This window comes from Ostrinia furnacalis, unplaced genomic scaffold, assembly GCF_004193835.3.
Source record: "Ostrinia furnacalis isolate ACB-3 unplaced genomic scaffold, ASM419383v2 OfSCF2036, whole genome shotgun sequence".
NCBI lineage: Eukaryota > Metazoa > Arthropoda > Insecta > Lepidoptera > Crambidae > Ostrinia > Ostrinia furnacalis.
Window position 1 is genome coordinate 281465 of NW_021132275.1, and position 25566 is coordinate 307030.

General features: G+C 38.8%; 1 protein-coding gene across 1 annotated transcript in view; it reads right to left on the minus strand.

Moving 5' to 3' along the window:
• Positions 1-25566, minus strand: part of pcm (5'-3' exoribonuclease pacman) — a 63197-nt gene that overhangs the window by 34587 nt on the left and 3044 nt on the right. Inside the window, exons 7-14 of the mRNA XM_028306538.1 lie at positions 25150-25310; positions 24819-24923; positions 24223-24271; positions 24051-24132; positions 23213-23405; positions 2797-2970; positions 2206-2317; positions 336-514 (exon numbers count right to left, since the gene is read on the minus strand). Of these exons, the coding sequence (XP_028162339.1) occupies positions 336-514; positions 2206-2317; positions 2797-2970; positions 23213-23405; positions 24051-24132; positions 24223-24271; positions 24819-24923; positions 25150-25310 (1055 nt within the window). The remainder of the gene's footprint in view (positions 1-335; positions 515-2205; positions 2318-2796; positions 2971-23212; positions 23406-24050; positions 24133-24222; positions 24272-24818; positions 24924-25149; positions 25311-25566) is intronic.

Genomic DNA, 25566 nt, shown 5'->3' on the forward strand with positions numbered 1-25566 from the left:
AGAAGAGATGCCCACCGCCCTCTAGCGAGAGGAAAAAACCACTGAAGAACACTGATGATAATGACTACGACTTAGGTTGTACACCCTTGACATTAATTTTGAATTTTACTGTCTTTAAATTTAAATCATAATTGTCATTTTTATGAATAAAGATATGAAGAAAAATTGGGTGCATTTTTTATATCATTTTTTCGAAAACTTATCGATACATCTATGTGAACCGTACGAAACATACCCAACACTAGTCACATTCGTTTGACAGCCGTCATTCTAATCAAGCTATATTGGATAGACTATAGACCACTATTTATCACCTTTCTGACGCTAGGACTTACTTTATACTTGAGGTGCTTCATGGTGGGGAAGCCGGGGAAGATCATGTCTCTCATGGCATTCGGCAGCATCCCCCTCTTGAGTTCAGCGGCCGGGACTTCTAGTTCCTGCCGCCACACCTTCGTCTCTATGGCGTGGCAGTCCGCTATGGGCTGGAAGTACTCTGGCGCGTGTTCCACGCCTGATGACATAATGAGGTAAGAAGTCATTATAATCAGGTCGAGTTCACAGGCCAAAAACAATGGAAATCGAGGATTATGAGATTAGGGACGACGGTAAAACTCGTGTGGGCGCCCGCACCACGTCTGTATCGAAAAACTATAACCCAACTACGACAAAAAACGACGCTGAAAAAGTATAAAACAAGATTTTCAGAATACTGAACTGAACAAAGTTGCTAACATGAAAATTACTATGCAACTACATTAGCAACTTTGTTCAGTTCAGTATTCTGAAAATCTTGTTTTATACTTTTTCAGCGTCGTTTTTTGTCGTAGTTGGGTTTTAGTTTTTTTACTTTTTATTTATTATTATTTTGTACTATTTTGGTGTTAAAGTGTATTTGTGGCGCATAATATGAACAAAAGTTAAATTGATGAACTAATAAGTAGTAAACAAGCTATTAACGAAAATATGTGAATTATATGCAATCAGCACATGAATACAGGTAAAGTCACAAGCAAATGCTAGTAATATACAGGGTGGCCAAAANACACTGTATATTCAAAATGTACAAATAAAGCGCTTTCAAATGATACCAAACACGGCATATTTATCTTAACTTTATTTTTTTACTCTGTATGTTTTGTCCGCTAGAGGGCGCCACATTAGATTTTGTGAAACCTCATATAGCCTATAACCAGCGGACAGTTAAGACGCTTCTAATGATATGTAATTATTATATATTTGTCGAATTCTGATAAGTAGTTTAGAAGTTACGAGGGAACAGATGACCATACATACATAGCCTGTCAAAATCATAACCCTCCTTTTGCTTTGCCGTAGTCGGGTAAAAACAATATGAGCGCAGTGTGGCACGGACGGGTTTCCACGCGTGTGGCTGGTGCTCATGTAAGTTTTAATGTAGGCCCTAGTCTCATAGTCAAATTAAAACCCGCGCACTAGTAATTAGCCATAGCTGTGGTCATGCTAGAACAGTAATAAGTTGATAAGGTTTTCACATAGATACTATAGGATTTCTTGTTACCGCTCTGGTTATTTCTAGAGTCAATCATTCGAAAGTATGATATTGTACGAATTATTGCCTACCCCAAGTGAAAATGGTTAAGATAAAATTTGATTAAGACTGGACTGGATGGTATGAAAACATCCTGAATAGAAAAAGACTAGCGGCCGCCCGCGACTTCGTACGCGTGGATCCCGTTTTACCCCCTTCATCTATCTTATGCGGTTTAGATTTTTTCATACAAATGTTTTTTCCCGCTAACTCCCTTTCCCGTGGGAATTTCGGAAATTCCTTTCTTAATGCACCTCTAAGGTACCTAAGCTACGTCCCTTGCAAATTTCAAGTGCCTACGTTTAGCCGTTTAGGCTGTGCGTTTCTCCTTTTATATATTTAGATATGAATCATCATAGCAAATATGAATTTTTTGCAAAGAAATCCCACACATATTCTATTAATGTCACGACTAATGCTGAGCCAGGGACCTTTTTGGCACAGGGCACTCTTTATTTTAATTGGGTTTTTAGTTCTATATTGTATGTTTTATTTTGTATTCTGCCTATATTGTGTATTGTGCCAAATAAACAATATTCTACTTTTACTTCTATTAAGAAGCATGCTAATTGCCATTTTTTGCCAACTTATCCCTTACTTTGACACCCTGTATAAGACTCGAATGGTGCACTCACCCTGACTGGCCGCCGTCCAGTTGTATACCAGCATGGGCCCGTGTGTGTTCCGCTTTATCTCTTCTTCGGTCAGCTTCTCGTAGCATGGCGCCATTGCCAATAGCAAATTCGTCTGCAAGAAAGTTTTTTATTTCAATATACAAAATGTTGAATTTTACTGGTCAGGGTTGCTGCTACGTACATAAGTGAGCCAGCATTTTGGTTCGGCAGTATTTGGTGAACGACCGATTGCTCTGCAAAACTAACTAAAGTACGGCCAACGAGAAGCGATACCAAATGTAAACAAACCCAATGTCATGGGTGAACAAGTCTGACTTTGACATATTTTGGCGGGAGAACGAGACATTACGACAAATACACAAGATGGGAAGAGACAGAATATATTGTCAACTCGAAAGTCGTATCGACCTTTTGTATCGCTGCTAGTTGGCCGTACTTTAGAGGGCTGAAAGACAGGAGCTAAATAGAGCCAAAAGGACCGGCATTGTATACTTCAGAAATCGTTTTTTCCCGGTATAAGCTACATACAAATAAATGTATTATTTGTAGGTCTTAACATAAGGCAATAAAGTTCAAAATTGGTAAACTCACCTCATCAATGAACGGTATGAGGACGACGGCCTCCCAGTCGTTCTTCTTGCCGTTGAGGTCGGTTTCAAAGTGCACCGGGTAGTAGTGCACTATAGGCGAGTCTTCTTCCGTCATCAGCTCGTGGAACGGTGTGGGTAGTAAGTGCTTGCTGGCCGACGGTAGTACGGCTAGGAGCTGGATAGACAAAAATAAATAGTAGTTCATTAAGGCTGAGTCGTTAACTGTAACAATAACGTATAGATGACCCACGCTGAACTGTCCCACCAAACTCAATGACAGGGGGGCGCTACCATCGTTCAACTATATGGTTTCCAACATGGCAAAAATCTGAACCAGCGATCCGGTATTGACGGTGGCGCCCCACTGTCAATGTCATCGACAGGACAGTCCAGTATTTTGGAACAATAAAACGGTGCTTTTTCTATGAAGTTTGACAGATTTTTGACGTTTTTTTAAAGTCAAAGTAAGATGGGGCAACTCAGCTTAAATCTAGCCTTGTTTCGAGGCAATAAATGGGCTAATGCTAAGAAGCAGCGCAAGAATCTCGGCTTTGTTATCTTAATCCTTCAAGCTCCGCAAATCTAGACACAATAGATAATCAATTGATATGACATTAATGGTAGCGCATTTTCTTACATAACTTTTCAATTCCTATCATTGCAGGTCCGAAAATATTTCTCATACAATTTGATACCATAATGATCATTCTTCATAAAAAATTTAAAACCTACATATTTAAAAACATAATCATTGATATTCATAATATCACTAAGGGGCCGTCCATAAATTACGTCATCGATTTNAGATTAATTATTTTTTCACTAGACAGCAACCCTAACAGCGTAAGAAGAGTTCAGAGGCACGCGATAGAAAGAGACAAAACTTGTAGGTGAATAAAATTGTAGGTACGTAGTGCTGTGCGAGCTGAATGCCACTGTATCGCGTCGTAGCAAGACTCGCATTTATTTAAATCGTCTTGCGGAGTAATCCTTCTGTACCTGTACTATTACTTATTCTGTGGCAGTACTTATTATTATTTGTCGGTTTTCTTCGCGAAGGTATTTAAAAATCGTCAACGATATGGTGTAATTCATTCTGGGAGTGGGTGGTCAATGCGAAAAAACGCTCAACGGTTGGAATGTGCAGGTGTCAAAATGTCCATATGGACCGGCTGTTAGTGTGGCAAAAAGTATGAACGTCAAAATGAGCAATGGTTAAAATGATCTGAAGTTAAAATGTCTTCGGGTTTATTCGAACAATCGTCTTATTCTATAATAGCTAACGTGAACACGTGTTTAAATGCATCAAGGTAAAAATGTCCAAAAAACTCTTTATTGACTGGACTACAAGAACATTGAACATTTTGACATTTAATTTTATTAATTTAATCATGAGCACAATATATCAGTTGATCATTTTATCTATCACACCTTTTGTTGTACTTGTATTTTGTGATGTGTACCATTTGTCACTAAAGCACTGTAACCATGGTAATGATGTACATTTTGACACTGGGACTTTTTGACGTTCATACTTTTTGCCACTCTAACGGCCGGTCCATATGGACATTTTGAAACCTGCACATTCCAACTGTTGAGCGTTTTTTCGCATTGACTACCCACTCCCAGAATGGTGTAATTTAGCTTGTCTCACGAGTCGAGCACCGTTTTGTTGACATACGTTAGTGATCGGATCGGATCGGAAGTCATTGGGGGAGGCCTATGTTCAACAGTAGACGTCCTGTGGCTGAAATGATGATGATGACTTACCACACTGCGCAGCCGCGTGGTTGGCGCCTCGGTACGGCATGGCGGATGAATTCAGGACCGGCACGGGCTCCGGTCTCTCGGTCACTTGCACCTTCATTCGACCGTTGCGAACGCCCTCGGATTCCACCAACTGGTATAAGAAATAGAAATAATTTATTGACACAGAAAAACATATAACAAAGAAATGGTAGGTAACAAAACACTGCCAACAGGCGCTCAGCATTTATAGTGACCTGCTCGGAACGGCATGTCAAGAAGCTGGTCTTCCGTGAACGCCCTTGCTGTTGGAATGTATTGTACATCCCTTGGAGGAGACACCGACTCATGATTCAGTGAAAGAAAAGGTAACTGTATGCGAATTCGGCATCTCTCAAAAGGGTGCGCAATATAAGATGGCTGAGAGACTACGTGCGCCGACAAATCTGTATCTATCGTGTGGCGCGGGTTATTTTATCGACCAAATAATCGTCTAGTGACAATGATCTAGTAACTCACCGTCACCAAGCATCCGTAGTACTGTCCCTGCGTAAGCAAGAACACCTTATCTCCAGGCGGGTAGGCCTCCTGCGGCGTGTGGAATCGCGAGGGTTGGGCGACCACATACGCCGACACATCGTTTACTACCGCGTATCGCACGTTAAGTTATCGACTAAGTTATCGATATCGACTATAGTCTGGTCCGGGAGCACGTAGAATTTTGTCCAATGACCCCAAGCTATCCATCCTTATCGCTCGCGCGTAATTATGTTGCTGTCGCGCTCGCACACTCACTGCGGGCGCCCGTCGCACAGTCGCGACAGCAATATAATTACGCGCGAGTGATAAGGATGGGTAGCTTGGGGTCATTGGACAAAATTCTAGGGAGCACGTAGAATTTTGGACCAGACTATAATGAAAAACTCACCGTCGCCAAGCATCCGTAGTACTGTCCCTGCGTCAACAAGAACACTTTATCCCCAGGCGGGTAGGCCTCCTGCGGCGTGTGGAATCGCGAGGGTTGGGCGACCACATGGGCCGACACATCGGTGACGACCGCGTATCGCACGTTATGTTATCGACTAAGTTACCGATATCGACTATAGTCTGGTCCGGGAGCACGTAGAATTTTGTCCAATGACCCCAAGCTATCCATCCTTATCGCTCGCGCGTAATTATGTTGCTGTCGCGCTCGCACACTCACTGCGGGCGCCCGTCCCACAGTCGCGACAGCAATATAATTACGCGCGAGCGATAAGGATGGGTAGCTTGGGGTCATTGGACAAAATTCTAGGGAGCACGTAGAATTTTGGACCAGACTATAATGAAAAACTCACCGTCAACTGTCACCACCGCGTGTCGCGTATTATGTTATCGACTAAATTATCGATATCGACTAATGCTCACCGTCGCCAAGCATCCGTAGTACTGTCCCTGCGTCAACAAGAACACCTTGTCTCCAGGAGGATAAGCCTCCTGCGGCGTGTGGAATCGCGAAGTTTGCGCTACCACATGCGCCGACACATCAGTTACTACCGCGTGTCGCGCGTACCCGCACGCTACGGAACACCATTCCGGTTCGCGAACCATTGCCACGTTGTCTTGGATCATGTATTTGTAACCTGCGAGCGAGATCTTATTGAAATACACTAGTTAAGTACGGAGAAAAAGTTGATATTCATAAGGTGGCTTATTAAGAAGACTTTTCTATGCGGAGTTAACTCCTAACACTTTTTCCTGAAAATTATATTGACCAGTACTAAGTCTGAGAAATACAATCACTCGGTCTGTAATCTATTATCTTTCGTATTCATAAATATTTAAAACTGTTTGAGCAGGGTGCTTTGCCACTTTTTTAAAAAAGTTGCTTTTACTGAGATGAAAAGAAACAAAACAGTGTGTCACAAAAATGTGTTGTCTAAAACAATAACCTTGTTGTAGGTTCAACACCTTGTTCTATTAAACAAACAAAATACAACTAAATAAAATAAATGTCTCACCTTTTAGATTGACTGCGTGTATAATAATATCCACCGTTTCCAAATCGATACCAAGCCTATTCATATTGCTGTAAAAAAACAAAAGCATAATGAAATCCTGAGACTTTTACTATTTTAATGGGATATAAGACTTAGGTGGTTAGTAAATAACATACTGCTCAATAATTGTGGACCGTTCCGAGATCCACTGCTTGTGTAGGTTGCCAAAGTTAGCTTCTGTAGTGTAGTTGGGAACTCCATTCACGTTGTTGTTCTGTTTGTCCACATAATGCAAGCGCATCTTTTCGTTTGACACCGATATTACTCTGAAAAAGAATGTTAAGATTAAAGAGTAAAGAGATTGAAAGTTGTACAGTTATAGTGCTCAGGTAAATATAAAAAAAAACGGTTTCTGAAATATGTTTACCGAGCACGTAACTTTCTGACAATACTATTTATAAAGGAAAATGAACTCTCATAATTATAATACAAAGGAGCTATGTAATTCCGTCAGGGCAGAATGGGACCATTTTTCCCGTGAATGCCCCACTAAGAGGCGACTAATATAGGAATATCAACCCCCTCCATCCCGTCTGGCCAGAGTGGGGAGTTAAAGCCAATTTATCCTAGGTCTACATTTACCACTGGCAAGTTAGAGAGTCGTTCTCTTGCATATAAAGTGTTTGGTAAAATTAAGGGTTGTTCTTGTACAGTCGAGAAAAAATTACACATACATATTTTTTATATTATAGTACGTACGCTATATGTTTCCAAAATTAAGAAAAATAACACATGTTTACAAAGATCTACACAAAGGAACAAAGACTCACTTGGATCTCGTGAGATGTGGCCATCCGACCCAGATGACCTTGCCCAGCAACTCCTGGGCGACCTTCTCCAGGCTGTCGTCCACGTCGGGCTCCCTGACGATGGTCACGATCAGGCTCTCATTCCGCGACGGCTGATCGAATACCTTCACTTTGCATTTCTTTATACTGCTCTGGAAATAATAAAAAATACACAAACATTAACACGAGTTCTTAGTGTGAAGATGTTTCTTTTTGTGTTCATGATTTCTGCAATCAGTCGCCAGACTCTAATCAGATTTGTTGAGTGTCTTTTTATTATTAAAGAGCAGGAAGCCTATGTCAAACTGTCTTCTTAAATTAAGTGGTTTCTTTTTAGCCTTTTAACCACGTTGTCATTCTGAAGTAATCCATAGGCGAGTGGATTGGAGTGATGTCGATGTGTTTTGGCAACAAGACTGCCTGACGATGGGCCTTGGGAACCGAATGGTGGTCTACGATAGTGAGTAACGTTTTTGTTAGTGACGGGGGGTCGACCCAAAACCGATGGTAAAAGCAACAGTTAATCTAACTCTTTTCCGAAGCAATAATAACTTAATACTCAATATTTTATTGCATCCATTATGTACTTAAAATTAGAACATTATGAGCCCTGTAGGGCACGGCAATTAGGAGAGAGGAGGACCACCCTAGATCAACCGAAAGATGTATCAGAAGTTAGAGCCTAGTAATTTATCATTGAGATACTCACTTAAAGCATACCTAAAAGTGTTTGAAATTAAAAGTTTTTTTACGAATGTTGAATCTTTGGGTGTATTTTTTATCGAAACTGGAAGCGTACAGTTCAAGGCGGGATGGAGGTGTTATTAGTTTTTGTCGATGTCGTAAATTGTATGTACTGTCGATGTCTCCTCGTTTTTTGTAAAATTCTGGGTATTTTTTGACAAATTTAACTTACTTTGTACTTGAGATGCTTCATGGTGGGAAAGCCGGGGAAGATCATGTCTCTCATGGCATTCGGCAGCATCCCCCTCTTGAGCTCGGCGGCCGGGACTTCTAGTTCCTGCCGCCACACCTTCGTCTCTATGGCGTGGCAGTCGGCTATGGGCTGGAAGTACTCTGGCGCGTGTTCCACCCCTGATGAAACAATGGGTAAGAAGCCATTAAAATCAGGTTTGGTTCTCGGGCCAAAAACAATGGTAATCAAAGATTATGAGATTAGGACCTAAGCAGGCCTGTTCATCTCCGCAAGTTTACATCGAAAACAAAACACGCACGATGGCCCACCTACAGTATACTATTCGACAAGGCCTCACATACGAGCGAACATTGAGTGACGCACGCGTATTCTTGTGTATGATGGAAGAAAATAAAGACAATGGCATACTAAATACTGTGCAGTATTTAACTGCCTAAATAATAATAAAAACACAGAATGTACTTTTTTAAGTTGCCTCAAGACACTGAGAGGTAAATATGTAGTTAATATTATTCATGATAATAGGCTTGTATCCACAGTGAATAAATCTGCAGTTTAAGATTGTATAACTATTAAGATAGTCGTATAATTAATGAAAAACGAAACTACATAAAATAATAATTAAAGATTATTTATATTTTTAGCAAATAAATTCGGAAAAAATGGCCCATAAGTCACGTGACAGCAAACACCAATCAGAAAGCGTTACGTCATTTTTTCTATCTTTTTAAATATAGTTTTTTACGGCTCTGGGTGCGAGCCCTTTTAGGCCAGATTGTCATTGCCAACATTTGAGTGTTGCTAGAAGGTTATTTTTGTAACCGTTTAGGTGATTTTTCGAAATTTGTAGATATTATTTCTTTATAAGGCTCAACAAATAATTTTACATTATGTCTCGAGTTTTGGCAAATAATGTTAGATATAGGTACTGTACAGTAGAACTAAGTGATATAAATAGTATAATAATACTATAGTTTCCCATTTATGAATAAGATGAGAGAGTACATTTTAAAAATAGGTTACATTTTTTTACATTTCTGGTAATTTCTGACAAGACCCGACTGGCAACACTTTTCTTCATGTGAAGTCTTGACCCAGAGCCGTGAATTTTTTAGAATGACGTAATAGATGGACGGCCCCTAATCATACTTAGTTTTTACTAATATTTGTTTTCATATATTTTTCTATACTAATGATCGAAACTCATAATCATTCGAATAAATAACTATAACATTCATAAATGTGATGTATCCTAATATTTGTTTTCATAAATTTATTACTCATAAGTGTATTTATCCATATTATTGAAAATCATAATGTTATGAAGAAAAATGATCTGAAAATAAAAATTATGTATTTTAAATGGTTCTTGGTAGTAACAGTATTGATAAAAAAATTATGATTACTAACTGTTATGAGCTCCAATGGTAGTAATAAAAATGTATGAATAAAAAAAGTATGAAAAATAAAATTATGAAGAGAGATTATTATGAACACAAATCGGTAGTAAGACAAAGAATAGGATTTAGAATTTTATGTGAGCCAATATAGAACCAAATTTATTGCTTCTAAATACCTACTAACACCAGTCCCACTGTATTACTCCGAAAGAAGTTGTCCGAAGTTTAGAATGTCGCCATTCCTCTCACACGAAGCGAGATGGCAGTATGGGCGTCGGTGACAGATAAACCCGAAACTACGTAAGCTGCGTTTCAGAGTAGCCCTGCCGATTCTATTGCTGCAGACTATATTTTTTCTTACATTTAAGAAGCACGGTACATCGTACCATAAGAAGTTATCCAAAGTTTCAAATGTTGCCGTCCCTCTCACGCAAAGCGCGATAGCAGCGTGAGCGAAAGTGACAGAGAGACCCGAAACTACATTGCTGCGTTTCGGAGTAGACCTGCTGATTCACGGACTATAATTTTCCCTATATTTAAGGAAAATCATAGTTTATCATACCTGCTCAAAAGGCTTGAAGGGCTCTCCCTTCTCGAACTCGATGTTCAAGTGGCTGAAGCCCTTGATGTCGGAGATGTAGGGCGCGTAGTGGTGCGGGTAGTACCAGCACCACGACGCGCAGCCCTTGTAGTAGTACCACAGGTTCCACTGTATTACCAGCGGGGTCACTCCGAAAAGCGTTATCCTAAGTTTCGAATGTCGCCATCCCTCTCACGCTAAGCGAGATGACAGCATAAGCGAAAGTGACAGAGAGACCCGAAACTACGTACGTAGCCCTGAAGTTTCTATCACCGCTGGCTATAATTTTCCTATATTTAAGAGAAAAAGTCTGCCAACCGGGAGAGATGGTGGGAGATAATCCAAAGAGCTGTATCCGCCTCTACAAATGGCGTAATCGCCACAATGTTACTACGACCGATCTGCCATGCTTTTAGCACGACTGAGAAAAGAAGAAAAAGCGCATCGTACCTGCTCAAAAGGCTTGAAGGGCTCTCCCTTCTCGAATTCTATCTTCAAGTGGCTGAAGCCCTTGATGTCGGAGATGTAGGGCGCGTAGTGGTGCGGGTAGTACCAGCACCACGACGCGCAGCCCTTGTAGTAGTACCACAGGTTCCACTGTATTACCAGCGGGGTCACTCCGAAAAACGTTATCCTAAGTTTCGAATGTCGTTATCCCTCTCACGCAAAGCGAGATAGCAGCGTGAGCGACGGAGACAGAGAAACCCGAAACTACGTTGCTGCGTTGAAACGCAGAGTAGCCCTGAAGTTTCTATCACCGCTGGCTATAATTTTCCTATATTTAAGAGAAAAAGTCTGCCAACCGGGAGAGATGGTGGGAGATAATCCAAAGAGCTGTATCCGCCTCTACAAATGGCGTGATCGCCACAATGTTACTACGACCGATCTGCCATGCTTTTGGCACGACTGAGAAAAGAAAAAAAAGCGCATCGTACCTGCTCAAAAGGCTTGAAGGGCTCTCCCTTCTCGAACTCGATGTTCAAGTGGCTGAAGCCCTTGATGTCGGAGATGTAGGGCGCGTAGTGGTGCGGGTAGTACCAGCACCACGACGCGCAGCCCTAGTAGTAGTACCACAGGTTCCACTGTATTACCAGCGGGGTCACTCCGAAAAACGTCATCCTAAGTTTCGAATGTCGCCGTCCCTCTCACGCAAAGCGAGATAGCAGCATGAGCGACGGAGACAAAGAAACCCGAAACTACGTACGTAGCCCTGAACTTTTTATCACCGCTTGCTATATTTTTTCTTATATTTATGAGAAAAATTCTGCCAACCGGGAGAGATGGTGAGAGATTATCCGGAGAGCTATATCCGCCGCTACAAATGGCGTAAACGTTTCAATGTGACCACGACAGCTCTGCCAGCAGCGAAACGACTGAAAAAAAGAGGAAGAAAAAGCACATCGTACCTGCTCAAAAGGCTTGAAGGGCTCTCCCTTCTCGAACTCGATGTTCAAGTGGCTGAAGCCCTTGATGTCGGAGATGTAGGGCGCGTAGTGGTGCGGGTAGTACCAGCACCACGACGCGCAGCCCTTGTAGTAGTACCACAGGTTCCAATATATTACCAGCGGGGTCACTCCGAAAAACGTCATCCTAAGTTTCGAATGTCGCCATCCCTCTCACGCAAAGCGAGATAGCAGCATGAGCGACAGTGACAGAAAGACCTGAAACTACGTTGCTGCGTTTCGGAGTCTTTAGCCCTGCTGATTTCCTATACAATGACATATTTAAGGAAAGCACGGTATATCGTACCTGCTCAAAAGGCTTAAAGGGCTCTCCCTTCTCGAACTCGATGTTCAAGTGGCTGAAGCCCTTGATGTCGGAGATGTAGGGCGCGTAGTGGTGCGGGTAGTACCAGCACCACGACGCGCAGCCCTTGTAGTAGTACCACAGGTTCCACTGGATGGCTCGAACGTAGCCTTCCGCCTGGTCCGCTAACACTTCCCTGTAATACGCGGCTATTAAAAGTAGGCGCACACCGTTGATTTTTCGTCGGCCGATAGTTTAGTCGGGCAGTTGATCAGTATGGGCATGTATTGGAGTGCGCACACTACGCCGATTCGATTTGGCCGATTCTTCATACAATTTAAAATCGGGCACAACTATCGGCCAACTAAAAATCAACGGTGTGCGCCTACTCTAAGGATTAAGTTTCTAAAATTCTTTATTGGCTCGGCTGGTTTCCTAAAAAAAACTTAGTCCGTCAATTAAATTATCAAAAAATATTGGACACGTATATTTTTATTTGTAAATCATACAAATAATTACGAAGCTATGAGGCGTTTAAGTTCCGCGTGACGTCACAAAGTGCTACACTTTTACGCACGCCTTGACCTCACAGGCTTCTTTGGAACGCTGTATTTCTTTCAATTATCATTTGTTTGAAAAAATTCAAAATACGTGTCGAGTATTTTTGATAATGTAATTGACGGACTAAAAGTTTTTTTCAGTAAACGCTAGAACTCACTATGAGTTCTTGAAATCATTTTAAGAGTTGTTACGAAATTAAAAATAAACTACCAAATATGACGCTTCTCTTAACCGCTAAGGAATCAACACTACAAAATACTAAAAAGTTATAAACAAAACGATTACTTACTTAGTGACTTTTGTATAGTCTAACTTATTCATATAATAATCTTTTTTGTGCAACAAGAACTCAATTTCTATGTTGGCCTCCTCTGTAAACAAAATAAAATTTTTGTTTTAATCAATTTTAAGTCACAAATACTAATTTCTTTTGACTTAGTTTTAAATCAAGAAATAATCACCATCACTAGTTTCTTCGTATCCATCTGATTCGTCTGCTTCCTCTAAAAACTGAAAAAGAACAACAATTTATTGTTAAAACAAAGTTTTGCTGATCCGCACCACTTATTTGGCACCTCCATACACTCTACACTTTAACATCCCTCTTTGAAATCTGAATCTATTTCTTTACCTGAAATTGATTAACCCTTTACGCAAGGTTAAACACAGGACTTTATAAGTATGTACTATGTATACCTAATGCCAGAATGTACTTAATAATTTGATAATATTATGTTTGCTGATGGCCTCCCCCAATGTTTTGCAAGTTGATTTATTGGTAGCGGCCTGCGTCCAGCGCATGGAAAACATTGGGGGAGACCTACGTTCAGCAGTGGACGTCATATGGCTGAAATGATCATGATGATTATACAGGGTGGAAACGTTAAGTGATCTCACTCGATTATTTCTAAACTATACAAGATATCGAAAAATTGATTACTGATTCTGAAAGTGCTTTAGAAGCTCTTTCAAACGGTAGCAATGATAGGTTACAAAATAAACTGGATCTATCCGATGTTTCCAGCTTCCATACATTTAGTAAAACCACATAATATTAAAAACTATACAAGATATTCAAATACTGGTTACTGATCCTGAAAGTGCTTCACGAGCTCTATCCAAAGGTACCAATAAAATGTTACAAAATAAACAGGATCCATTCAAAAAGTCAATGTTTCCTGCTTCCATACATTTAGTACATGTCTTGTTAATATTATAGCAAGTAAAGCCTTAAACCAATGTTTTCCAAGAATAATTAAAAGAAAAATGAAATTTACGAGTTAATTTTAAGTGTTTATTATTTAATAAAAAAAAATACTTTTGTTATTGTTTGGCTGGCATACATTTAGTATGGAGGCTGAAAACATGAAATTTTCGGATAGATCCAGTTAATTCTGTAACCTAATATTGGTACCGTTGGATAGAGCTTGTGAAGTACTTTCAGGATTAGTAAACAGTTTTTCGATATCTTGTTTAGTTTAGAAATAATCGAATGAGATCACTTATCGTTTCCACCCTGTATGCTTACCATATCTTCAGTGGCGTTGATCAGCGCTTGCAGATCGTCGTCAGGTTTATTGTTCTTTATGTCTTCAACATCTACGTTGAACGTTTCGTCGTTGTTGGGTTTGTACTGAAACAAGGAAATACAATGTATATTGGCACCTATTGGCAAACTTCATAATTTCTATGTACCCGTCTCTCATCTATGTGTGAAAGTGAGATGAAGAGATACATACATTTACATAAATCAGTTCAGTTAGGAGGTAGGAAGTTTTTCACCGGATTCTTATTAGATTTTAGTAATAAAAATAAAAACATTACAAAATATACATGTAGGTGTGTGTACACCATTAAATAAAACCCACCTGCTTCCTTTCTTGCGCGTTGGGCCGCCGACCAGTTTTGGCCTCAAAATATTTTAGGTCAACGTAAACCTCATTGAACTTTTCTTTATCTATTTTTGCTAATTCTTGCATAAATATTTCAAACCTTTGCAGGTTCAAGTCACCAGCTTCATTAATATATCCTAGAAATGAAGAAGAATAATTATGAACAAAGAGAGAGAAATGGTAACGATTGAATTCTTGGCGTCAAGCAGAAGTGGTCCGTAATTCGTTAGCATATTATTATGGTGCATTTCAGATAAGGTCGATAAAGTCCGAGCAGAATAACATAATGAAATGTGGCTTGTTGTTACTATATATTACTTAACACTTAACATGGTCTTATTACTTTTAAAAATATGAAAGGGTTGATGGATAGATATTTTTAAGTACTCGATAGCACAAAAACAAGAGCAAACTCAAGTTCAAAGTAAGAAAACTGTGAACTCACCATCTAAGGTAGGTAATACCTTCATATACGTTTTATACAATAAAGGCAATGCATCGTTTGATATGTGCATATGAGGTAGATGGGGTATAAAATCATTTCCGACTAAGAACCCCATAAGCACCCAGTCGTCTACGATCTTCTCTAAATCATACTCAAAGGGAAGCGAATCCTTTATGGACATAAACTCTTGCTCTAAGTACTCCCTTAGTAACGATAAGTGGAGGAGGTAGAAATTTGTTTCTTCGGGACTCGTCGCGCGTTGAGTTGTCTTCCCGAATTTTACCTGAAATACAATAATGAAGTTTTAAAACAATATGGCAAGTGTTAAAAAGAAAATTCCGAACCAGAACGATCTCACGAGAAATTATTTAAGAAGGAAAAACTTTGCAAACAACTATGAACTGACCAAGGTCTCAAAGAAAATGTCAAACTTTATTGTTTCATGCCGATTTATTGCTCATCCATTCATGATTGTCCATAAAATCTATTAGATGAGTATGGCTATCTGGGAATATCCTCTGGTGAACGCGTTATACTAGTATACTCGTAAACTCTTACTACCCGTTCGCGCTAATGCGCGTCCCCTCCCCCAACCGCGATTAAAAGCAATTAGTTAGTGATTAAACGCAATTATTGTCTTATTTTACGCAAATACACAATTCTTATCAATATTAATACATAAAAAATATTTTAAATATAGTTTGTTAAAGTCATAGACGTTTCCCTTCGAGTGATGTCATATCGCCAGCGGCAAACTTAAAGCGAACGGATAGTACTCGTATACTCATAAACTCGTACACGTATGAACTCGTACTCGTACACTCGTGAACCTGACTTGTAGTTATATTCGTGAACTCGTACTGTATACTTATTAACTTGTATTTGTATACTCATGAACTCGTAAACTTGAACTACACTCGCGAGCAAAAATATGGAATCACCCTATTTATTCCGAGCGATCATAAGAACTAAATGACGGTATCCTTCCGTTTGGCCAAATTACTTTTCGCCAAATTTCATTTCGCAAACAACTTATCGCCAAAGTTTCATTTCCCAAATAAACTTTTAGCAACTGTACTTTTCGCAACTAATTCATTTGGTCAAATTAACATTTGGCCAAATTTTACTTGGCAAATGTTTATATAGCAAATGTTTTATTTTGCCAAATATTATATCCCAAATAATTTGCTTGGTCAAATTGACACTTCACATACTTACGAGTACCCACCGTTACCCNATCGATTTTGAAAGGTTCGTCTCTTAAACAGCCTCTTTAATCAGGTCGATTTGTAAATAGTTTATTTAAATTACATTTATTCATTTTCTTAAAATACTCCATATTATAAGCTGCTGTTGTATTCTGTAATCTCCGTTAATCTTTATGTCTTTTCCAAACATTTTGTATGGCTCAATTTTTGGTAGTCCTTGTTAATTAACAATAAAAACTCTCTTACTTAATTAACAAATAAAACAACTCTTTTTTCAGTGTGAACTATGATCCTCTTACGACTTTGCGAGCCGATATATAGTGTCTGTAATGGCTTACAAATTCTAGACTTATTCACAAAATGTAAAGTAGCTATTAGGTAAGCTCTCCTTGCTTACTCTACATCACGTTAAGCTCTTAGTTTGGCGAAAGTTGTAATAAATTCAATAGTGTCTGAGCTTAATAGCATAACCTTACTAGCTACGCCCGCGACTTCGTACGCGTGAAAATAATAATTGTTTGAATAACATTTGCCATTTTTGTAACATTTTTCTTTACTGATCTGCCCCTATTGGCTGTAGCGTGATGATGTTATATAAAATAGTAAGACACGGGTCTTAACGCGATGTATAATTATGAGTTACATTATGTACTCACGGCTTGACGTGGTCACAAGCGCGATAGAACGCGAAAATTTAAAATCTTATAATAATATGATGTTATATAGCCTAAGCTTAAAGCCTTCCTCGATAAATAGGCTATCCAACACAAGGATAATTTTTCAAATCGCAAACAAACAGACTCTTCAGCTTTATAATATAAGTATAGAACGATTAGACTTAATGCTGAACATAGGCTATTGATTTCTGCGAGAACAATCCATTGAGGCATAGATGGCTCAATTGAAATTGAGCACGTACGTACTATAGCATATCAAGCTTTACACTTAGCACACTTAGGGCACCTTAAGCATTTATAATAAGGTGTATATTGCAACAAAAAAGTAAAGTCTGATCTGCTATCAACTGACTGTAGAGGGCAACATTATAGGAATATCTTGTTTGGTAGAAACAGAAAATTGGAATGATTTGTGTTAATGTACCTACACAAAGATTCAAACAATAATAAATAAAATAATTGCAAAGGCATGTTTACCTACGAGTCTAATGTTAAATTATTATGAATCCAATGTTCAATTACCTATATATAAATATAATAAATAAATAAAGATTTTTTTTTATCTTAAGGATCACTTAAAAATTATGGATTGATGCTGAAAACGGGCATTAGTGACCAATAATGAGCCCTGTCTTGGGTTTGGTTCACAGATAAGGCACCCAAAATGGTGAAAAATTGTTTTGAATGGTGTATTTCAGTTTGAGACTTGCTTCTTGAATCGACCTCAATATAGTGATTGTACACTTTATTGTACCCCACACATGACAAGAATAGAAACATCTTATCGCTATAAAGTGATTTAGATTTTTGTGTAAATAAAAAGATTCACTCATTTAGAGAGTCCGTGGTTATTCTATGAATAAAAAAAACTTAATAGATAACTTCAGCCTGTATAGAAGGGAGAAAAATATTTCGAAAATTTGATGAAGTCAGTTTTTATACAAAAATAAATATTTTTCATCAATAAAAAGTAATAGACGAAGATGTTCCAATCGACCAGTGAGATTTCTAATCCATCCTCAGTTATACGTTAAAGTGTCCATTGTTCACAAATGATTATGCATTTTGAATACATTACATTTTCTTTTAACAATATATTATTATGTGCACTTATGGGCTTATGCAAATAATAATGTTTTGCAATGCTATGCGTAGAAGTTCGATGGCTTTAGTGACTATTACAATGCCCTTATGAGTATAGTTTATTTTTACAACTGTTTTTATTTTACTGTAGGACTATCCATAATAGCCAAACGCCTAATTCACAAACATTACTATGAGCCCTCACAGTGCGCGTGGACGCACAGAGTGACACACGAACCAATCACAGAGCTCTAATCAACGCTGTGCGTTCGATTTGCTGCTTCACTTAAGCAAGCATCGTTTGTGAATACGGGCGATATAGTTGTTGACCTAGACAATCCGGTTCCGTAATTATTTACCAACAAATAACAGATATTATTATAGTGGAGTGAACCTAACTCAAACACTATGGTGAAACCACATAGCTACTATGTATAAGATACAGGGTGTCCCAGAATGGGTGAATCAAACTGCTAGGGGAGGTAGCTCTACTAATGCTCAACAAAAAAATATGAAAAAAAAAATTGAGTTCGGATTTTTTTTTAAATAAAGTGCTCTAAACTCGAAATCTAGTCATTATTTTCAGAAGTTTGTTTAAAATACAGATAAACGAAGCGATCATGTACAATTAATATTAGTAAGAAAAAAGTACAAATAAACTCCAAACGCAGCAATTATAGCCAGATACTTTGGCAAAGCTGATTTAAATAAAAAAATATAAATCAATATCTTTGGACATTTTACACTGCGCTTCTAGTCCCAAACTAAGCAAAGCTTGTACTATGGGTACTAGACAACGGATATAAACACACTTAAAAACTTTTTTTTTTAAATACATACTTATTATACATAAAAAACACCCAGTCCAAATACAAACAAATATGTTCATGCACACAAATGTTTGTACTGTGCGGGAATCGAACCCGCTACCTCCGGAATAGTAGTCCGTTTCGAATTTATTTTCACTTTTAAAAAAAGAAATTTTGTTTCCTTGTGCGCTTTAATTTTTTTTTCATATTTTTTAGAGATAGTACATTAGTAGAGCTACCTCCCCTAGCAGTTTGATTCACCCATTCTGGGACACCCTGTATAAATAAAAAGCTCTATCCCCTCATAACATTTTGTTTGTATTCTACCTTAAGTTAGTTTTCGCTATTAAATGGTTTTAAGTTAGTGTTAATTAGTATTAATAGTTTATTTAATAGCTCAGTAAAGCCCTACTTTTTAACCTACTTGGAGGGATTATATCAGTAGAAATATTAAGTNGTAATCCCTAAATGACTAATAGAAGATCAATAAAAATGGTACCATTTTAAAGGAGATATTATAAACTTAAAATTGATACCATAGATACATACAATACATAGTCATTCAGTTCTTAAGATCGCTTGGAACACAAAGGGGTGATTCCATACTTTTGCTCGTAAGTATAGTATACTTGTGAATTATGAATAAATGGAATGGTATTTCGTCACTAAAGTGTCTTACCTCCTCCCTAAGCAGCGCGAAGTGCGGTTCATGCGTGCACATGCCCAGCATGATCAAATCCGCATCGAGCCCGTACAGGCAGTGCCGAGTATTAGGATCGTAGCCTGGCTGCGAGCGCGACCACCGAATGTAGTCCATTATCTTGTGCTCGCCTTCGCCTGGCGTCTGGGGAAAGAGGCTTTATTCAATTCAAACGGTTTAAAATCCCAACTTAATATTATAAATGCGAAAGTAACTTTGTCTGTCTGTCTGTCTGTCTGTTACGCTTTACCGCTTAAACCTCGCAACCGATTTTGATGAAATTTGGCATAGAGATAGTTTGAGTCCCGGGAATGAACATAGGATAGTTTTTATCCCGGTTTTTGAAACAGGGACGCGCGCGATAAAGTTTTTCTGTGACAGACAAAATTCCACGCGGGCGAAGCCGCGGGCGGAAAGCTAGTTTTTGTTATAAAAAAGCATTAAAAATTAAAATAATAGACAAAAAAACCTTTCAAACTTGAAAGAATATAGCCTCAGATGGGAATTGGACCTACGACTACGATCACTCAATTGCTATTTGCTTATTGCCAAAAAAGTTCATAACTAGTCATTTAAATTGAATTGAATAGAAGCGCTAAACACATCAGAATCTGTAGAGCTTCAATAATTAACATGTGGCCACTAATTTATTTCAATAGTTGTTAACACGAATTTGCAACAGTGACAATATGTAAATTAGCACCGTNCCAAAAATCGCATGTCCCTATTCCTATCACAACGTTTGCAATGATTGTTTGATAATGTTTAAGCAAATGTTGTGATAGGGATAGAGACATGCGATTTTTGGTTTTACAAAGATAATACGATAGAGAATAATACAAAGTAATAAAAACCACCGGTTATAGGGGCATTTTTTGGAGAAATTTATCAAATAACCAAAAAAACACGAATTTTTAAGCAGATTTTTTTCAAAAAGTATCATTTTTTATTATTTGTTGGCCTTTTTTGTGTATTTTATGTATTTTTTCAGTATCGCCTGTTATTTAGCATTATTACTGTTTTTATTTTATCAGGATATACCGCTTAGTTTAAAAGTTATTACGTTTTCTTTACAATAAGTAATCGGAAGAAAAAAAATTCTATAAAAAAATTAAAAAAAATCTCAAAAAAATTTTGACCTCTTTTTTGTCGATAAAAATAGGTCTAGTTTCATCTATTTTCATATGTACACTAAAGTGTACACGTTAAAACGTGACTCACACTGTATTATTAACTAATTATTGAAATTTGGGCGAAAAGCCTATTCATGCTAAATCATGTATATCCTCCGCCATTTTCCGCAGTTTGGCACCTCTCGTCACATCATTTTACCGAAGTCAGCCCTATAGCCTCGGCGCAGTGCCGATCACTGACGTTTGTCAACAAAATGGTGCTTGACTCTTGAGACAGGCTAAATTACACCATATTATTAATGACATTTAGCATACATTTTTTTAAATACCTTCGAGAAGTAAAACTTCTGTACTTATTATTATTCTGTGACCTAAGTTAAAACTGGCGCGGGCGCCCGCACCACGTCTGTATCGAAAAACAATATGAGCGCAGTGTGGCACGGACGGGTTTTCGCGCGCGCGGCTGGTGCTCATGTAAGTTTTAGCGTAGGCCCTAGTCTCACAGTCAAATTAAAACCCGCGTACTAGTAATTAGCCATAGCTGTGGTCATGCTAAAACAGTATTAAGTTGATAAGGTTTTCACATAGATACTATAGGATTTCTTATTTCCGCTCTGGCTATTTCTAGAGTCAATCATTCATAAGTATGAAATTGTACGAATTATTGCCTACCCCAAGTGAAAATGGTTAAGATAAAATTTGATTAGACTGGACTGAATAGAAAAAGATATGAATCATCATAGCAAATATGATTTTTTTGCAAAGAAATCCCACTCATTTCCTATTCAGGAGCATGTAAATTCTCATGTTTTGCCAACTTATGCACTATTATGCACCATTTGAGTCTTATACAAGACTCAAATGGTGCACTCACCCTGACTGGCCGCCGTCCAGTTGTATACGAGCATGGGCCCGTGTGTGTTCCGCTTTATCTCTTCTTCGGTCAGCTTCTCGTAGCATGGCGCCATTGCCAATAGCAAATTCGTCTGCAAGAAAGTGTTTTATTTGAATATACAAAATGTTGAATTTTACTCGTCAGGGTTGCTGCCTGCTACACACATCGTCCCTCGCATGACTAACTATCCTATCTCAGTTTTTCCACTTTCTCAAAACCACGGGTTTTCAGTTAGGTCATTTTAAAATTAGTTTCTGTTTATACTTTACGGACCTCGTGGGAGGAAAATAGGTACATACAGATACGTGAGTTAGAGAAAATCGTAGACAATGGAAGCAGGAAAAAATTTGTAGTCCGTTAGGACTTGAGTTATCAAATCGCCAAAAGACTGAGATAGGATAGTTAGTCATGCGAGGGACGACATAACATAAGCGAGCCAGCATTTGGTGAACGACCGATTGCTCTGCAAAACTAACTGAATAGAGCTGAATAGTGCCAAAAGAACAGGAATTTTACATTTCAGACATCGTTTTTTTTCACAAATGTTTATGGGTCTTAACATAAGGCAATAAAGTTCAAAATTGGTAAACTCACCTCATCAATAAACGGTATGAGAACGACGGCCTCCCAGTCGTTCTTCTTGCCATTAAGGTCGGTTTCGAAGTGCACCGGGTAGTAGTGCAGTATAGGCGAGTCTTCTTCCGTCATCAGCTCGTGGAAAGGCGTGGGTAGTAAGTGCTTGCTGGCCGACGGTAGTACAGCTAGGAGCTGGTTAGACAAAAGTAAATAAGTCATAAAGTTCGTTAAATCTACCGCTGTTTCGAGACAATAATGGGCTAGTGCTAAGAAGCAGCGAATCCTCGCCTCTATTACCTTAATAATAATTTTAAGCATCACTTTTTTAAGACATAAAATTCATTGTTTCTTGATACCTACCACCACCGGTCCCACTGTATTACTCCGAATTTATGCGAAGTTTCGAATGTTGCCGTCCCATTTACGCAAAGCGAGAAGGCAGCATGAGCGTCGGTGACAGATAAACCCAAAACTACGTAAGCTGCGTTTCAGAGTAGCCCTGCCGATTCTATTGCTGCAGACTATATTTTTTCTTACATTTAAGAAGCACGGTACATCGTACCATAAGAAGTTATCCAAAGTTTCAAATGTCGCCATCCCTCTCACGCTAAGCGAGATAGCAGCGTGAGCAACGGTGACAGAGAGACCCGAAACTACGTTGCTGCGTTTCAGAGTAACCCTGAAGTTTCTATCAATCACCGCTTGCTATAATTTTTCTTATATTTGTGAGAAAAATTCTGCCAACCGGGAGAGATGGTGAGAGATTATCCGGAGAGCTGTATCCGCCTCTACAAATGGCGTAAACGTTTCAATGTGACCACGACCGCTCTGCTAACAGCTAAACGACTGAAAAAAAGAGGAAGAAAAAGCACATCGTACCTGCTCAAAAGGTTTAAAGGGCTCTCCCTTCTCTAACTCGATCTTCAAGTGGCTGAAGCCCTTGATGTCGGAGATGTAGGGCGCGTACGCGTAGTGGTGCGGGTAGTACCAGCACCACGACGCGCAGCCCTTGTAGTAGTACCACAGGTTCCACTGTATTACCAGCGGGGTTACTCCGAAAAACGTTATCCGAGGTTCCGAATGTTGCCATCCCTTTCACGCAAAGCGAGATGACAGCATGAGCGAAGGAGACCCGAAACTACGTAAGCAGCGTTTCGGATCCTATAGCACCGGACAATATTGAGAAGCATCGTATATCGTACCTGCTCAAAAGGCTTGAAGGGCTCTCCCTTCTCGAACTCGATCTTCAAGTGGCTGAAGCCCTTGATGTCGGAGATATAGGGCGCGTAGTGGTGCGGGTAGTACCAGCACCACGACGCGCAGCCCTTGTAGTAGTACCAAAGGTTCCACTGGATGGCTCGAACGTAGCCTTCCGCCTGGTCCGCTAACACTTCCCTGTAATACGCGGCTATTAAGGATTAAGTTTCTAAAATTCTTTAATGGTTTCCTAAAAAAACTTAGTCCGTCAGTTAATTATCAAAAAATATTGGACACGTATATTTTTATTTGTCAATCAAACAAGCAATTAGAGAGGAACTACACTGAACTGTCCTTTATTTGACACTGACAGGTGGGCCACCGTCAATAGCGGATCGCTAATTCCGACTTTTGCCACGGTGGAAACCGTGTAGTTGAACGAAGATGGTGGCGCCCTTCTGTCAATGTCGTCGGTGGGACATTTCAGTGTAGTTCATCTTTACGAAGTTATGACGCGTTTAAGTTCCGCGTGACGTCACAAAGTGCTACACTTTTAAGCACGCCTTGACCTCACAGGCTTCTTCTTAATAACTTTGGAACGCTGTATTTCTTTCAATTATCATTTGTTTGAAAAAAATCAAAATACGTGTCGAGTATTTTTGATAATGTAATTGACGGACTAAAAGTTTTTTTCAGTAAACGCTAGAACTCACTCTAAGTTCTTGAGAGAATTTAAAGTTTTTTTGCGAAATTAAAAATAAACTACCAAATATGATGCTTCTCTTAAACGGTAAGGAATCAACACTACAAAATACCAATGATATAAACAAAACGATTACTTACTTAGTGACTTTTGTATAGTCTAACTTATTCATATAATAATCTTTTTTGTGCAATAAGAACTCCATTTCTATGTTGGCCTCCTCTGTAAACAAAATGAAATTTTTGTTTTAATCAATTTTAAGTCACAAATACTAATTTCTTTTGACTTAGTTTTAAATCAAGAAATAATCACCATCACTAGTTTCTTCGTATCCATCTGATTCGTCTGCTTCCTCTAAAAACTGAAAAAATACAACAATAATTGTATTATTATTTATTATTTATTTATTTAAAACAAAGTTTTGCTGATCCGCACCACTTATTTGGCACCTCCACTTAAAACATCCCTCCTTTTGCGTTGAGGGTTAAACACAGGACTTTGTCCGTATACCTACGGAAGAATGTAATAATTTGATAAAGCCTGGTCTGTGAGCACGTAGAATTTTGTCCAATGACCCCAAGCTACCCATCTTTATCGCTCGCGCGTAATTATGTTGCTGTCGCGCTCGCACACTCACTGCAGGCGCCCGTCGCACAGTCGCGACAGCAATATAATTACGCGCGAGCGATAAGGATGGGTAGCTTGGGGTCATTGGACAAAATTCTACGTGCTTTAGACATAGGCCTCCCCCAATGTTTTGCAAGTTGATCGATTGGTAGCAGCCTGCGTCCAGAGCATGGAAAACATTGGGGGAGGCCTGCGTCCAGCGCATGGAAATCATTGGGGGAGGCCTACGTTCAGCAGTGGACGTCCTATGGCTGAAATGATGATGATGATTATATGTTTACCATATCTTCAGTGGCGTTGATCAGCGCTTGCAGATCGTCGTCAGGTTTATTGTTCTTTATGTCTTCAACATCTACGTTGAATGTTTCGTCGTTGTTGGGTTTGTACTGAAACAAGGAAATACAATGTATATTGGCACCTATTGGCAAACTTCATAATTTCTATGTACCCGTCTCTCATCTATGTATGAAAGTGAGATGAAGAGATACAGACATTTACATAAGTCAGTTCAGTTAGGAGGTAGGAAGTTTTTCACCGGATTCTTATTAGATTTTAGTAGTAAAAACATAACACAAAATATATTATTATGTAACACCATTAAATAAAACCAACCTGCTTCCTTTCTTGCGCGTTGGGCCGCCGACCAGTTTTGGCCTCAAAAAATTTTAGGTCGACGTAAACCACATTGAACTTTTCTTTATCTATTTTTGCTAATTCTTGCATAAATATTTCAAACCTTTGCAGGTTCAAGTCACCAGCTTCATTAATATATCCTAGAAATAAAGAAGAATAATTTATGAACAAACTGAGAGAAATGGTAACGATTGAATTCTTGGCGTCAAGCAGAAGTGGTCCGTAATTCGTTAGCATATGGTGCATTTCAGATAAGGTGGATAAAGTGCGAGCAGAATGAAGACAATGAGTAATGTGGTTTGTTGTAATTTTACTACTTATTATTATTTAACAGCTAACATGGTTTACTGATGTTATAAATATGAAAGTGCTGATGAACAGATGTTTTTAATCTAT